The 15,333-nt window shown below is 43.4% G+C and overlaps 1 protein-coding gene and 1 long non-coding RNA gene across 5 annotated transcripts in view; one reads left to right on the top strand and one right to left on the bottom strand.

The window, feature by feature from the left end:
- The window catches only part of LOC113939311 (myosin-8), a 27,477-nt gene extending 16,248 nt beyond the window's left edge, over nucleotides 1–11,229 (top strand). For all 3 annotated transcript variants that reach the window (XM_027625157.2, XM_027625155.2, XM_027625156.2), the window contains exons 21-38: nucleotides 674–916; nucleotides 1,010–1,186; nucleotides 1,267–1,412; nucleotides 1,494–1,584; nucleotides 1,673–2,062; nucleotides 2,478–2,604; nucleotides 2,953–3,071; nucleotides 3,196–3,392; nucleotides 4,473–4,656; nucleotides 4,740–4,905; nucleotides 5,003–5,127; nucleotides 6,202–6,510; nucleotides 7,199–7,402; nucleotides 8,587–8,712; nucleotides 8,803–8,973; nucleotides 9,147–9,251; nucleotides 9,824–9,919; nucleotides 10,955–11,229. In XM_027625157.2, coding sequence (XP_027480958.2) covers nucleotides 674–916; nucleotides 1,010–1,186; nucleotides 1,267–1,412; nucleotides 1,494–1,584; nucleotides 1,673–2,062; nucleotides 2,478–2,604; nucleotides 2,953–3,071; nucleotides 3,196–3,392; nucleotides 4,473–4,656; nucleotides 4,740–4,905; nucleotides 5,003–5,127; nucleotides 6,202–6,510; nucleotides 7,199–7,402; nucleotides 8,587–8,712; nucleotides 8,803–8,973; nucleotides 9,147–9,251; nucleotides 9,824–9,919; nucleotides 10,955–11,104 — 3,126 coding nt within the window. In that variant the 3' untranslated portion in view covers nucleotides 11,105–11,229. The remainder of the gene's footprint in view (nucleotides 1–673; nucleotides 917–1,009; nucleotides 1,187–1,266; nucleotides 1,413–1,493; nucleotides 1,585–1,672; nucleotides 2,063–2,477; nucleotides 2,605–2,952; nucleotides 3,072–3,195; nucleotides 3,393–4,472; nucleotides 4,657–4,739; nucleotides 4,906–5,002; nucleotides 5,128–6,201; nucleotides 6,511–7,198; nucleotides 7,403–8,586; nucleotides 8,713–8,802; nucleotides 8,974–9,146; nucleotides 9,252–9,823; nucleotides 9,920–10,954) is intronic.
- LOC113939315 overlaps nucleotides 1–15,333 on the bottom strand; it is a 19,587-nt gene extending 4,254 nt beyond the window's left edge. For both annotated transcript variants that reach the window (XR_003525192.1, XR_003525193.1), the window contains exons 1-2: nucleotides 15,273–15,333; nucleotides 10,653–10,781 (exon numbers count right to left, since the gene is read on the bottom strand). This is a non-coding gene — a long non-coding RNA (uncharacterized LOC113939315). The remainder of the gene's footprint in view (nucleotides 1–10,652; nucleotides 10,782–15,272) is intronic.

The following is a 15,333-nucleotide window of genomic DNA, read 5'->3' as shown; positions in this document are numbered from 1 at the left end:
AAATTCAGTCTAACAACTAGTTAGACTGAAGTGAACAGGGAATGATCAAAACCAAATCTAACCAATCTAAGTCAGAATCTTTGGGGACGCCTGGGTGGCTCAGTCAGTTAGGTGTCTGCCTTCGGCTCAGGTCATGATCCCAGGGTCCTGGGATCAAGTCCCGTGTCAGGCTCCCTGCTCAGTGGGGAGCCTGCTTCTCCCTCTGCCTGCCACTCCCCCTGCTTGTGCTCTCTCTCTGACAAATAAGATCTTTTAAAAAAAAATCTTTGAATATCACAGCTGAAATGTTCCTAGTGATCATTTATTCCCACCCCCTCAACTACATATGAGAAAACTGAGGATAAAGGAATAAAGTAAATTTGCCTACATTCATCCATATGGAGACAATACTGAGACAAGACCTCAGGCTTCCTGTGGCCTATCAGTCTTCTAGACACTACTTTATAGCCAACTGATTCAATCCAATCATTTTTCAGATTAATTTGCTTCTAAGTCTATAGTCTCGCTTTTAATTAGATCCATTTCTCCAGGCCACATAATAATGTTCAATTAAGTTTAATTTATATTCATACTGAAAAAGTCACCAGAAGTCAGCAAACACTACTATTTTGTGCAAAGAACAAGTTCAAAATCGTAACAAGCTTTCTAAAGACCTTAACGAATCTCTCCACAGGAAGCTGACGCCTTGGCTGATGCAGAGGAAAGGTGTGAGCAACTGATTAAAAACAAAATCCAGCTGGAGGCCAAGATCAAGGAGGTGACCGAGAGAGCAGAGGAGGAGGAGGAGATCAACTCCGAGCTGACGGCCAAGAAGAGGAAACTGGAGGACGAGTGTTCAGAGCTCAAGAAAGACATTGACGACCTTGAGCTGACCCTGGCCAAGGTTGAAAAGGAGAAGCATGCCACAGAGAACAAGGTAGGAATCATATTCTGTTCTACCATATAGAGGTTCTGCCACCCTACTAAGATGCTTTAGCACAGCTATCATTTCTCTTTTTAATTTTTCAAGGTGAAAAACCTCACGGAAGAGATGGCAGGCCTGGATGAAACCATCGCAAAGCTGACCAAGGAGAAGAAGGCCCTCCAAGAGGCCCATCAGCAGACCCTGGATGATTTGCAGGCAGAAGAGGACAAAGTCAACACCCTGACCAAAGCTAAAACGAAGCTGGAGCAGCAAGTGGATGACGTAAGTGTGTTTTTGATATCCATTTGAAGGATTTTTTTAAACACACTTTCAATGTTTAACGTATTTTCCTTTCTCCTTAGCTTGAAGGGTCTCTAGAGCAAGAAAAGAAACTTCGAATGGATCTAGAAAGAACAAAGAGGAAACTGGAGGGTGACCTAAAATTGGCCCAAGAATCCACAATGGATGTAGAAAATGATAAGCAGCAACTTGATGAGAAACTCAAAAAGTAGGAACTCCAGAAAAAAATTCCACGTGATATCATCTTTCAATTCATGAGTATTAATATGTCTTGTTCTTCTGTCTACAGGAAAGAATTTGAAATCAGCAATCTGCTAAGCAAGATTGAAGATGAGCAGGCAGTAGAAATTCAACTACAGAAGAAGATCAAAGAGCTGCAGGTGAACCATCTCACCTTCATTTTTTTTCTGTACCCCGAAAACCCTGAGACTGAGATGAGATTGAGAGATGTTGATGTGTGACTCCCAGGCCCGCATCGAGGAGCTGGAGGAGGAAATCGAGGCAGAGCGGGCCTCCCGGGCCAAAGCAGAGAAGCAGTGCTCTGATCTCTCCCGGGACCTGGAGGAGATCAGCGAGCGCCTGGAAGAAGCCGGCGGGGCCACTTCTGCCCAGATCGAGATGAACAAGAAGCGCGAGGCTGAGTTCCAGAAACTTCGTCGGGACCTGGAGGAGGCCACCCTACAGCACGAAGCCACAGCGGCCGCACTCCGGAAGAAGCACACAGACAGCATGGCCGAGCTCGGGGAGCAGATAGACAACCTGCAGAGGGTCAAGCAGAAGCTGGAGAAGGAGAAGAGTGAGATGAAGATGGAGATCGATGACCTCGCCAGTAATGCAGAGACCATTTCCAAAGCAAAGGTACCCAATACCAACTCTAAATGATGGTCATCAAGAACCTGACAGAACACTCATTGTTCTGTCACTAAACACTGTTTGCTGGCAGTTTATAGCACTAATCTAATATTTCCTATTATAATATATTCCATTCTACTTCATTTTTGTTAGTGCTTGCTTATGACCTATTAAGACTGTTTCAAAATCTACTTTAAGCAAGTGTCAGTATCACTGGAAAAAATGAACGGGCTCCAACAATGGCCATGTCAGGGACATCCCTCACTTACCATACTTGAATCTTAGCCTGTCCCATCAAGTTGGTGCCATAGATTTCTACTCACGCTTGAATTTATTCACTCTAAAAATACTTGAAGACTCAAGTTTTAACTTTTTTTTACTGCGTTCAGTGTCTCATCTTTCACTGCCATATGTCCTATAGGGGAACCTTGAAAAGATGTGTCGCACTCTAGAAGATCAGGTGAGTGAACTTAAGACCAAAGAAGAGGAGCAGCAGCGGCTGATCAATGACCTGACGGCTCAGAGAGCACGTCTGCAGACAGAGGCAGGTGAGGACCTTTCTCTGGGCCCTGAAACTACATACTAGGCAAAAGTGATTCCAGAGGTTCTGGAGAAACAGCACTATTCCCTCCCATCTTAGAGGGGAATAAACAAACTGGTAGACTCTGCTGAGCGGGTCAGAAAGAATGCAAAGCAAGAACTGGCAGAATAGTTTACTTGTTACACTTCTGTGGCATTTCTGCTTTTTACCTCCAGTTCTAACCAGTTCTATACTCATGTCTAGAAGCAAATAAAATATATTTAATATATATGTATATAGTTATATACACATATATATGAAAGCTTAAGCTTACTTCTATGCCATTAACCAACTCATTTACTTCTATTATTCCTAGGTGAATATTCCCAACAATTAGATGAGAAAGATGCTTTAGTCTCTCAGCTTTCAAGAAGCAAACAAGCATCTACACAGCAGATCGAGGAGCTGAAACGTCAGCTGGAGGAGGAAACTAAAGTGAGTTTTACCAAAGATCTTGGCTGAGTAAATCCAAGCATGTCCAGTTACGTTCTACTCTGGGTATGTAAATTATGTGTCACTGAATAAATGAATTTAAGTCACTGAACTAGTCCTTCTGCAGGCCAAGAACGCCCTGGCCCACGCCCTGCAGTCCTCCCGCCACGACTGTGACCTGCTGCGGGAACAGTATGAGGAGGAGCAGGAATCCAAGGCTGAGCTGCAGAGGGTGCTGTCCAAGGCCAACAGCGAGGTGGCCCAGTGGAGGACCAAATACGAGACGGACGCCATCCAGCGCACGGAGGAGCTGGAGGAGGCCAAGTACGGGCTGTGAACAATGGGGGAGGAAGAGGACATGGTTTCCTAGGTGCACAACTCAGCAACTCCCAGAAACACTATGATGATGATATCGATGATGGTAACATAATAGTAATAGGAGACACTAAATTTACTGAGCACACGCTATGTGTCAAGTACTATATATACACATTAGCTCATTTAGTTTTCACAGCAATGTCATGTTTTATCCCTATGTTACAGATGAGGAAACAGGCTGTGAGAGGTTAACCAACAAACCCAGGGACACATGATTGATAGATAATACAGCTAGGATTAGAATCAGATATTCTGATTCCAGAGCCCACATTCTTAAGTACTGCAGTAGGAAGATACAGCTCTTCAAACTCATGCTGGAGGCCACCAAACTGTACATAATGTCCAGGGTTGGTCTAAATAAAATAAAGCCTTAGCCTGTGTATAGACCAAAGAGGACCTTCAAGTAGATCCTCTTGGGCTTCAGAGCGAAAGGCTTTTCTGTACCATAAGGATGTAGAGTTGGCACACAATGGGGAATGAAGAATGTAGGTGATTCAGAAGGAAAAAAGAAAACCCGCCTTGCTTAAACTGTCCTGATTTATCCATCGATTTCTTTCTCTGGTGAGAACTCCAAATATATATGAAAAGCAACTATTTTTCTTTAGGGAAAAAGTACATAAAATGAAATAGAAAGTCTGAAAAAGCAAATGAATATGCTCAGTACATTTTTGCCCAATATCTAGTTAGCCTCAAATCCTTTTTGGAATGAGATGAGATATATAAATCAATCAATAAAATTGTCCGGGATAATCATTTTCTGCAACTCAATCAAAAATCCTGAAAACCCCGAATTATTTATATAGTAAGACACATACAATGGAGCACTAACAGCAGCCTCTAAGAACTGAATCCAGGTGCTCACCACTTTGGACCTTTTCATGCAGGACGGACGGAGAAAGCAGCTCTGGCTGCCACAGTTTGGATAACCATATCTTATCTGCCATTATAGAAGCAGAACTGTCAAAGGACGTTATAGCTTGCCCCTGTTCCAGACCACTCTCCTTAACCGCCTGGCTAACGTTTCAGGAAGAAGCTGGCCCAGCATCTGCAAGAAGCTGAGGAGCACGTAGAAGCCGTGAACGCCAAATGCGCTTCCCTTGAGAAGACAAAGCAGCGGCTCCAGAATGAGGTGGAGGACCTCATGCTGGATGTGGAGAGAACCAACGCGGCCTGTGCCGCCCTGGACAAGAAGCAGAGGAACTTCGACAAGGTGGCCCGGCCTGCTTAAACTTCATCAACATTTACTGGGTCACCCTTTCTCCTTGCAGTGGCTGACAATTTGTTGCTTTTCAGGTCCTGGCAGAGTGGAAACAGAAGTATGAGGAAACTCAGGCTGAACTTGAGGCCTCCCAGAAGGAGGCCCGCGCACTCAGCACTGAGCTGTTCAAGGTCAAGAATGCCTATGAGGAATCCCTGGATCAAGTGGAAAGCCTAAAGCGGGAGAACAAGAACTTGCAGCGTGAGTGCTCTTGAACTTCCGTACCTCCAACAGCCCTGGCAAGCCCCTTCCATGTTGCATGAGTCTGACCACCCCTCCCTTATCTGTTCACCCACAGAGGAGATTTCTGACCTCACTGAGCAGATTGCTGAGGGAGGGAAGCAAATACATGAATTGGAGAAAATAAAGAAGCAAGTGGAACAAGAGAAATGTGACGTTCAGGGTGCCTTAGAGGAAGCAGAGGTACATATTATTATGTTGTTTGGAAAATCAAAGACATGGGTGAAGACACTCAAAGTAGGCGATGGATCCATTATTACAGAGCTTGTGGGAATTATGAACTTGTACAGCCTTTATGAAGGACAATTTGGCAATGGTTATCAAAAGCCTTAAAAATGTAATACTATGACCCATCAATTCTATAAGAATCTACCTCAAGAAAATTATCTCGGGGTGCCCGGGTGGCTCAGTTGGTTAAGCGACTGCCTTCAGCTCAGGTCATGATCCTGGAGTCCCGGGATCGAGTCCCGTGTCGGGCTCCCTGTCTGCTTCTCCCTCTGACCCTCTTCCCTCTCGTGCTCTCTCTCTCTCTCATTCTCTCTCTCTCAAATAAATAAATAAAATTTTTTAAATAATTATCTCAAATGGAAGTAAATCTTTAAGCACAAAGATGTCCAATCCAAGAACAAGATGAAGCTAACTATGGAAAATTCATATGCTGCAATTGTATATGACCATTAAATATAATTAATATGGGGAAATATTTATGGTAGACAATAATTTTAAAGCAAACACAACTATATATACTATAATTTCATCATGCAAAAATATATATATAAGTAGGAAAAAGTCTAGAAAAAATGTACCACATTTAAATGGTCATCTTTGGATGGGGTGCACAATAGGAGGTTTTTCTTTGTTTCTATATATTACCCCATGCTCTACACTGTATATTTTGTAATCAGAAAAATGTTTCTAAATTGAGAATTTCTACAAACACAAACATTTTAATGTATAAAACAGACTGAAAGTTCATGCTTACTACATGAGTTGAACTATAAGTTTTGTTAGTACTCATGAATAATACTTACATAGCACTTCATACTTTATAAAGCACCTTTATTACAGAGCTGCCCTATATAATCTATGACTGAATAAACAAGAAAAAAAATGATTTACCTAACAGGCTCCTGGAACTGTTGTATTATACTTTGTAAAATCAGACAAACTGATGTTAGTAAGAATTTGGCTCACAAGGGAATACACTCCAAATATTCAAGTTATTTTCCATTATTAATTGATCACTGTTTTGTTAAGGCATCTCTTGAACATGAAGAGGGAAAGATCCTGCGCATCCAGCTGGAGTTGAACCAAGTCAAGTCTGAAGTCGACAGGAAAATTGCTGAAAAGGATGAGGAAATTGACCAGCTAAAGAGAAACCACATCAGAGTGGTGGAGTCGATGCAGAGCACCCTGGATGCTGAGATCAGGAGCAGGAATGATGCTCTCAGAGTCAAGAAGAAGATGGAGGGAGACCTCAATGAGATGGAAATCCAGCTGAACCACGCCAACCGCTTGGCTGCAGAGAGTTTGAGGAACTACAGGAACACCCAAGGCATCTTGAAGGTAAACGGGTCCACATAAACAGCTAAGTCAGGGAAGTGACCTGTCCTCCATTCAGCAAAACATCTTCGTGTTAAACAATCCAGTTTTTTCATTTAACAAATTATACAGCTCACGGTATGGAGACAGCTAAATTAAATATGCATAGAATATATTTTTACAGAAATGCTATATAAAAGAACAAACAGAAACCCAGAGATAAGCTTTGATACGAGAGAAAGTACAAGACTTTGGTACCAATAAGCCTGAGGCTGAGCATTAGTTGTGTCACTTACTGGCTGCCTGATTTTAGGCAAATGATTTAACCTCTCAGAACCTCTGCTGCTGCTTCTACAAAATAAGAATGAAACTACCCACTTCACAGGGTTCCTGTGAGAATCAAATGAGATACCAGATGTCAGGTACTAGGGAGAGCATATGGAAAATGCTCTGTAAGTGACATTAGTTAGTTACTCGCACATGAAAAAATAACCAGTTAATGGCATAAATAGAATGAGACTCTGTCTTCTGATCATTCTCGCTCACCTAAGCTGGTGACATCACCATTTTCACACTCATTCAAATGACAGGTCTGTCACTTCCTGCTCCTGGCACCAGTACATTCTTCCAGTTCACCTCCCGGGATGTTCACATCCTCTTCAGAGTGTCTAAGGTTTTGTGTTGTGTTGTTTTGTTTTGTTTTCCTTAACAGGACACCCAGCTACACCTGGATGACGCTCTCCGGGACCAGGAGGACCTGAAGGAGCAGCTGGCCATGGTGGAGCGCAGAGCCAACCTGCTGCAGGCTGAGATCGAGGAGCTGAGGGCCACTCTGGAGCAGACGGAGAGGAGCAGGAAAATCGCAGAACAGGAGCTCCTGGACGCCAGTGAGAGGGTCCAGCTCCTGCACACCCAGGTAAGACCCCCCCCCCCATCAGACAAATGCTGGTGTACTGTTAAGTGATGGATGAGAATTATAATATGGAAATACTCCATTTTTATAAATATGTGTATATAAAAAAAGGATGGGGGATATGCTCTAAAATATTAACTGCAGTTATCTTGGAAAGATGGGATTGTAGGCAGTTTTTTGGTGTGTGTTCCTATACGTCTTTTTTAAGATTTTCTACCCAAAAAAGGAGAGAGTTTTATTTAAAGATAAGGTCTGACTCTTTAGGTTTTGAAAACCATGATACAGAATAAACTTGAATAAAGATGATTTGTTAACTCCAGAATCCAAAAATGTGCCACGTAGTATTTCTCATCAGGAGTCCTTCTGCATTTAGCATTGTGTTTACCGTCCGTGAGTCTTGCAGGATACTGCTAATTTGCCTGGACATTAAATGCAGTAACACCAGGTAGTCATTTTAACAAGCAAAAATACCTACCTCCAAAGGTTTCCAAATACCCGTTGAGGCAGTGTTGATTCCCTTTGAGAAGCACTGGGTTAAAATTTTAATAAAATGTTGGGCGCCTGGGTGGCTCAGTTGGTTAAGCCACTGCCTTCGGCTCAGGTCATGATCCTGGAGTCCCAGGATCGAGTCCCACATCGGGCTCCCTGCTGAGCGGGGAGTCTGCTTCTCCCTCTGACCCCCTTCCCTCTCGTGCTCTCTGTCTCTCATTCTCTCTCTCTCAAATAAATAAATAAAATCTGTAAAAAAAAAAAAAAATTTTAATAAAATGTTTTCCTAAAACTAATTCAGTATTCCCCCAGGGAGCAAACCATGAAAGTTAACAGAGAATAGATCCTTTCTAACTGAAAAACTCCCAATGCCAGGCACTCACAAAAAGAATCAATTATTTTCTATTATTTCCAACCTTTTAAGGATAGAATACTAGTAATGTCTAATTGAAATATAATTGAAAGAGCAATTAATTGAGGCATTCTCAAATCTCAAAAATCCTTATGCATAAATTAGACACAGTGGGGGGGGCTGTTCCAACCTTTCAAATGATTAATATTTTGCACTGGACAAATATTTAAAGTTGAGTAAACTGTTGCCTTCAGGTCCCCTGCACAAGCCAACAAGTAAGACATCTGTAAAATCCCACGTTGGCAAATATCAAGTCTTATAAATTTCCACTGACGACTTTTAACAGAACACCAGCCTGATCAACACCAAGAAGAAATTGGAAAATGATGTTTCACAACTCCAGAGTGAAGTGGAAGAAGTCATTCAAGAATCACGCAATGCAGAAGAGAAGGCCAAGAAGGCCGTCACTGATGTGAGCAAGCTAAGCATTGGTTTTTCTGATACACGTGTGTTACCTGCCATTACTAGGTTTCCTTATTATCTTGGTGTGTTTACTAAATAGGCGGCCATGATGGCCGAGGAGCTGAAGAAGGAGCAGGACACCAGCGCCCACCTGGAGCGGATGAAGAAGAACATGGAGCAGACGGTGAAGGACCTGCAGCATCGTCTGGACGAGGCTGAGCAGCTGGCCCTGAAGGGCGGGAAGAAGCAGATCCAGAAACTGGAGGCCAGGGTGGGTCTCTCAATCTCTCTGAATCTGGGAAGGGGAAAAGGGCACTCCCTCTATCTACATATTGATGCCCATCTTTGTCCTGAGGCTGAGGCTATCGCCCAATATCTTCAGCAGGTCCTGAGCTAATTAATATCCCCCAAGACTGGCTGTGTACATATCTTTCTTGGTTGTAGGTACGTGAGCTTGAAGGAGAGGTTGAAAGTGAGCAGAAACGTAATGCTGAGACTGTTAAAGGTTTGCGGAAACATGAGAGAAGAGTAAAGGAACTCACCTACCAGGTAAAGGGAATAACTTTCTAGAATATCCAGACTTCCTGCCCAAAGGGAAACTGACAATCTGGTAACTGTTTATGTGGTGCTCACAAACAGATCCACCTGAACTCGATATATAAATATAAGGGGCAAATGATAAAATTGCTTATCTCAGACCCTTTCCTAAGCTGGGAAAGGCAGGGAGGTCTTCAGAAAATAGCATACCAGAGAAAAGGATACAGGTGTTAAAGCCAGATAAACTGGGTATTAGTCTTAATTTGGCCCTCTTAATTTTTGAACGTGGGTAGGTTACTTAACACTCTAAACCTTAGTTTCATTCCCTATAAAACAGAGTAACAGCATGTACTCTCCAGAGTAGGGAGGTGAGAATCAGAGATGATGTACAGGATTCCCTAAGACAGAACCTGCACAGAGTGAACATTTAGCAAGAAGGCTACTGTTAATACCATGGAAGAAGGCTCAGGGTTGACCAACTTTACCCCAGACCCACCTGCCATCATATCAAAGTGGTTTGTTTTACCACTTGTAGGAGGCTCATTTCATTGTACTGAATACAAACTGTTTTTTCAAACCCCCAGACGGAGGAAGACCGCAAGAATGTTCTCAGGCTGCAGGACTTGGTAGATAAATTACAGGCGAAGGTGAAATTATACAAGAGACAAGCTGAGGAGGCTGTGAGTATCTTTAAGCCCTTGAGGGAGGAAGAAAACTTCTTTTGGGGTAGAAAGTATATTACGAGAATGTGCCAACGAGAAAAAAAAGCAAAGTAAGAATATACCACTCATATTTTTTAATTGTTTTGTTTTTTTAATTTAAATTCAATGAATATACCACTCATATTTTAAGAGAGATATTATAAATGTGAATTTACCTCCAAAACCTGATTACAGAATCAGACTTTAAGAGGAGATATTTTTATTATTAAGCATTTTGTAAGGGTTGGGGAAAAAAAACAGTAACCTACCTTGAGAGCTGCAAAGACTATACTATCACAACTGTAGTCCATGAAAAATAATCCTCTCCCTCTAGGAAGACACAAAATCAAGTGTTCTCAAGAGCCAAACATAAATCGTTTACCCCAGCTGACTCCTTCACATACTACCAGTATCATCAGGGGCTCATCTCTCCACATGTACTGTGGCAAATAAGGACATGCTGGAAGATTCTCCAGCCTCACTTTTCCTGATTGTTCCCCATTCTTCCAGACACAATGTGGTAGGTCGGAAGTAGACAGTAAGTTAGGAGAAGGAAGGGAAGGGCTCAAATGGTAATAAGTAAAACCAACAGACGCATGCTTCTTCTCAGACCCACTTTTTCCCTTTCTCTGTATACCAGAGTCAAAATATGTGACAAAACTTGTTAAGTGAGGTTGTCTCAAAGTTGAAATCTGACCTTGTATTTACTTACTAAACTCTGTCGGGGTACATGGCTCTCTTCCTTCTTTCTACCCAGTCCGTGCATCACAAATGGATTTCATGTACACATGGGTTTGACACACTAAGGTTGTCCTTCCACTTCAAAAGTTCTTTTTTCATTCTTTAGAGTGAAAAAAATACACAACTGAAGTTACACGTTCTGTCCAGATTTGAAGTCAGACATGGCAAACACCATAAGAAGGACGTATCTGAGTTGAGGAAATAATCCTGTTTGGTGACAAGCGCAGTGAGAACCACAAAGTCTAATTCTCACAATTTTATCTTTCCTCTTAGGAGGAACAATCCAACACTAATCTTGCTAAATTCCGCAAGCTCCAGCATGAGCTAGAGGAGGCCGAGGAACGGGCTGACATTGCCGAGTCCCAGGTCAACAAGCTGCGGGCGAAGAGCCGGGAGATTCACACAAAAATCAGCGCAGAGTGAACACATCTGCCTGATGCTGCCGAGGGGCTGAAGAAATGTGCAAAATGTGCTATTCTGGGCCACTTGTGATGTTTATTTTTCTCTTAATGTTGAGTAAATAAAAACTCCAGTAAACTTATAAATTAAACCAAACTCATTTTTTCATTTGCAAACTTATTTACTCTTAAACACAGTTCTCACCTAGCTATATTTTAATACTATATATGGCCTTGCAAAGCATTCAATATTTTGTACTTCCATTACCACGCAGCCTCACCTTTCCCACCCCTACCACCCACCCACACACACACAAGTATCTTTCACTGGACTTGATTTTATTAAATCTCTCTAGGTCGTTACAAATGCTAAGGAAAACACTCCCTAAGGCTACTTCTCCAGACAGGATCCATTCACTGATCCACTCCACAAGTAGTTATTGAGCATCTACTCTGTGCCAGGCACTGTTCTATGCTCTGTGGGTATAGAGGTGAGCAAAAAGAGTTCCTGCCCTCTGGGAACTTACATTCTACAAGGGCATGTAACATGTCAGATGATAAGTGCTAGTGAGAAATAAAGAAGAAGGGTCAGGCTCCCTGCTCAGAGGGGAGTCTGCTTCTCCCTCTCCCTCTGCCCCACTCATGCACACGCAGACACGCTCTCTCTCAAATAAATAAAACCTTTAAAAAAAAAAAAAAAGACATATGAGCAGAGACCTGTAGGAACTAAGAGAGTAAGCCAAATGAGTATGTGAGGTCAGAAATACTTCCAGGCAGAGGGAAAAATAGAAAATGCACAGTCCCTACGTCAGGGGCAGGTTGGCATGTCTCAGGGGCTGGAGGAGAATGAGCAGGATAAAGAGTTATAACATAAGAGAGGAACCAGGGGCCAGATCATGGAAGGTCTGAGGGTCTTTCCACAGACTTGTGTCTTTAGAGTGAGATGTCAAAGCTTTGGAGGGTTTAAAGTAGAGAAGAAATATTAACACACATTTTTTAAAAATTACTCTGGCTGCCGTGTTGAGAAGGAGACCAAAGGTGGCAAAGGTGCAAACTGGAAGACTAGTTAGGAGCCTACGGCAAAATAAAAGATAACAAATGACAGTGGCTCAGACTGGAGAAACAGCCCTGGGAAATGATGAGCGTACAGGACGCTAGGTGAATTATGAAGGCAGCACACAAGGACTTTCTGACCAACTGAATGAGGAAGTCAGAGAGGAAGAGAGAGGGGAAAAAAAAAAAAAACCTTAAGAGGGACAAAGGATAAGCCAAGAAAAAAGTGGTGGAGTACGAACATTAGGGGTTTGGTCTCCAGAAAGAGGGGAGTCAGTAGAGCCAAACTAGTGACCTAGGCGAAGATCGTATTTTATGGGCTCCTATCCCTCTTCCAGCATCGACTCTCCCCTAGCTCCCAACCCTGTCAGCTTCAGTCTTTTACAGTATAAACTGTACAGCCCACAATCTCAAATATGTCTAAGGTTACTAACAGAAGTTTAAAATGAAAAAATTTTCAAAATAAATAAAATAAATTTTCTTAAGGAAAATTTTAGATCAAAGAGAAAACCAAAACTACAACCACAAAAACTTCTAGGAGTAAACATGAGAGTAAATCTTTGTGACCCTGGTTTTGGCAAAGATTTCTTAGCTACAACACCAAAAGTACAAGCCAGGAAAGAAAAAATTGATAAATTGGACTTTATCAAAATATAGTTTCTGCTCTTTGAAAACACTGCTAAAGAGGATGAAAAGACAAGCCACAGACTGAAAGTATTTGCAAATGACCTCCCTGATAAAGGACTAGTATCCAGAAGATTTGAAAAAGTCTAAAAACTCAATAAAAAGAAAACAGGTCACCCAATTTCTAAAGACGCAAAAGATTTAAATAAACATTTCACCACCTCATACCTGACGGAATGGACAGGCAAGAAACAAGTGTTGGCGAGGATGTGGAAAAAAGGGAGCCCTCGTGCGCTGTTGGAGGGAATACAAACTGGTGCAGCCACCGTGGAAAACAGTACGGAGGTTCCTCAGAACTTTTTAAAAAGAACTACCCTATAATCCAGCAATTCCACTTCTAGGTATTTACCTGAAAAAAAAACTGAAAACACTAAGTTGAAAAGATACACGCACACCCCCCCACCCCGTGTTCACTGCACCATTATTTATAGTGGCCAAACTGTAATTTGCAGTCTTACATGCTGTGACATCCCTTATGTTGAATTTTTGCAATGCAGTCATAAATTAGGATGTCCTTTTTTGCAAAAATGGATGATGGCTTCATCAGTATTTTTAAGGGACTTCCTAATCCTTTGATATTGAACTCATTCTTGTGAAACACTTACTGGATCATCGTCATTTTCAGTTCTTCAGCTGTCTGCTTGAGACTCTCTCTCCCTCTGCCCCTCCCTTCCCTTCTCTCCCTCTTCCTCCCTTCCCCTCTCTCTCTCCCTTCCTTCCCCCCTCACGTAAATAAATCCTTAAAAAAAAAATCATGATGTGAAAGAAGAGTTAATACCACAAGAAACTTTTCATCATCTCTTAAATTTTAAAGGCAGGCCACAAAATCCTGTCTGTTGGCTGATATCCCAGTTGCGTATGTGTTTAAAAACTTGTTTTAAAAAATTGTGTATATGTCTACAAACATGGGGGGGGGAATGCAAAAGAATTGAGCCCAGGGCGCCTGGGTGGCTCAGTCGGTTGGGCAACTGCCTCCGGCTCAGGTCATGATCCTGGAGTCCCGGGATCGAGTCCCGCATCGCGCTCCCTGCTCGGCGGGGAGTCTGCTTCTCCCTCTGACCCTCCCCCCTCTTGTGCGCTCTCTCTCTCATTCTCTCTCTCAAATAGATAAAATCTAAAAAATAAAAATAAAAAAGGAACTGAGCCCAAAATTTAGATAAATGCTATGCTAAAATTTTAGGAGTGATTTAAAATTTCCCTTTGAGGTTTGATTCTACTTTGCAGTCTTTCTACACTGTAAACACTAGTTGCGGAGAATTTTTTGAGGTTTATTTAAGCAATCTCCACGCCCAAGGTGAGGCTCGAAAATTCAAGACCCTGAGGATCAAGAGCCCCACGCTCCACTGACTGAGCCAGTGAGGAGCCCCAGGTTTGGAATTTTTTTTTAAGGCTCTTTTTTTTTTTTTTTTTTAAATAAAGAAATAAAAGCAACCTGCTCCTTGGGGAGATTTCACAACCACTTCTCATCAAAGAGGTGGATATATATAACTGACTACAGAAAGGTGAAGAGGGAGAGGGTCATCTGATGCATGAGCCCATTAGCACCGCGGCTCAAAGCCCCCGCCCTTCAGCCAAGCTTTGGGTGGGGATTAACAGTCCAGGGCTAACACCGCAGCTGTCAGGGAGCAGACCTAAATTCCGCCTCCTGGCTGCGGCAGGGGTTGGGGCCCATGTTACAGACACCAGTGTCCCCGGCCCCCTTCACGGCGGCCTTCACGGGTCACATGTTCCCAAGTGGGAAGCCCAAGAATCAGCCGAGGGCCGATGGAAAAGAACCGTACTTAAGGATGGCATTTACCAGCCCGACTCCTCCCTCCTGGCTCCCAGGGCCGCCACCAAGATGCTGCTTCCGGAGCCCACAAGGAATTAAACGATGCCCCTCCGGTGGTGGAGGTTAGAAAAACAACCCCTTTGGGGAAAGAACCCAGAAAACGGCTTTTCTTAGCTTACAGCGGCCCGACCTTCACGGGAGGGCGGACGGTGCTCTCGGCCCCTCACGGAAACTAGGGTTCAAGGTTCTCTCTCTCTGGGGAGACGGAGGTCCTAGTTTCTAAGGGTCAAAGGCCGAGGGCTCGAACTAGGAGACAAGGTGTGAGCCGCGGGGATGAGAAGGGTGGTGCCTTCTGAGCGACCGAATCCTACCCTTTCTCAGGACCCGGAAAAATAATGTGCCGTCGCCACCCACAGAGTAGAACCCAAACCGGATCTGGCACGGCACAGTACAGAGCTGTGTTCAATTTAACCGCACGCCAATGCGGAATTTGGTGGCTCAAGAATTTTCCAGAAATACTCCTCTGGCCCCGCCTTCAAATTCGCTCCCCAGTCTCAGGTTCGTCCCCTCCCCGCCGCACTGCCGCAGGGGGGTTAGTCTCTGTCACCTCGAGCACAGACGGGTCGTGGGGAGGCGGAGGCGCAAACCCCTCCCGCCTCACAAACCCGGCCACGCGCACACTCACCGGCCACGTCTCGCCGTCGCCTCCCGCCAGGTCCCAACCACGGCGGCGGGTCACTTCCGGC

Source organism: Zalophus californianus, chromosome 16 (genome assembly GCF_009762305.2).
Source record: "Zalophus californianus isolate mZalCal1 chromosome 16, mZalCal1.pri.v2, whole genome shotgun sequence".
NCBI classification, from domain to species: Eukaryota; Metazoa; Chordata; class Mammalia; order Carnivora; family Otariidae; genus Zalophus; species Zalophus californianus.
Note: the sequence above shows the minus strand (reverse complement) of the source record. Positions and strands in the feature narration are given on the sequence as shown.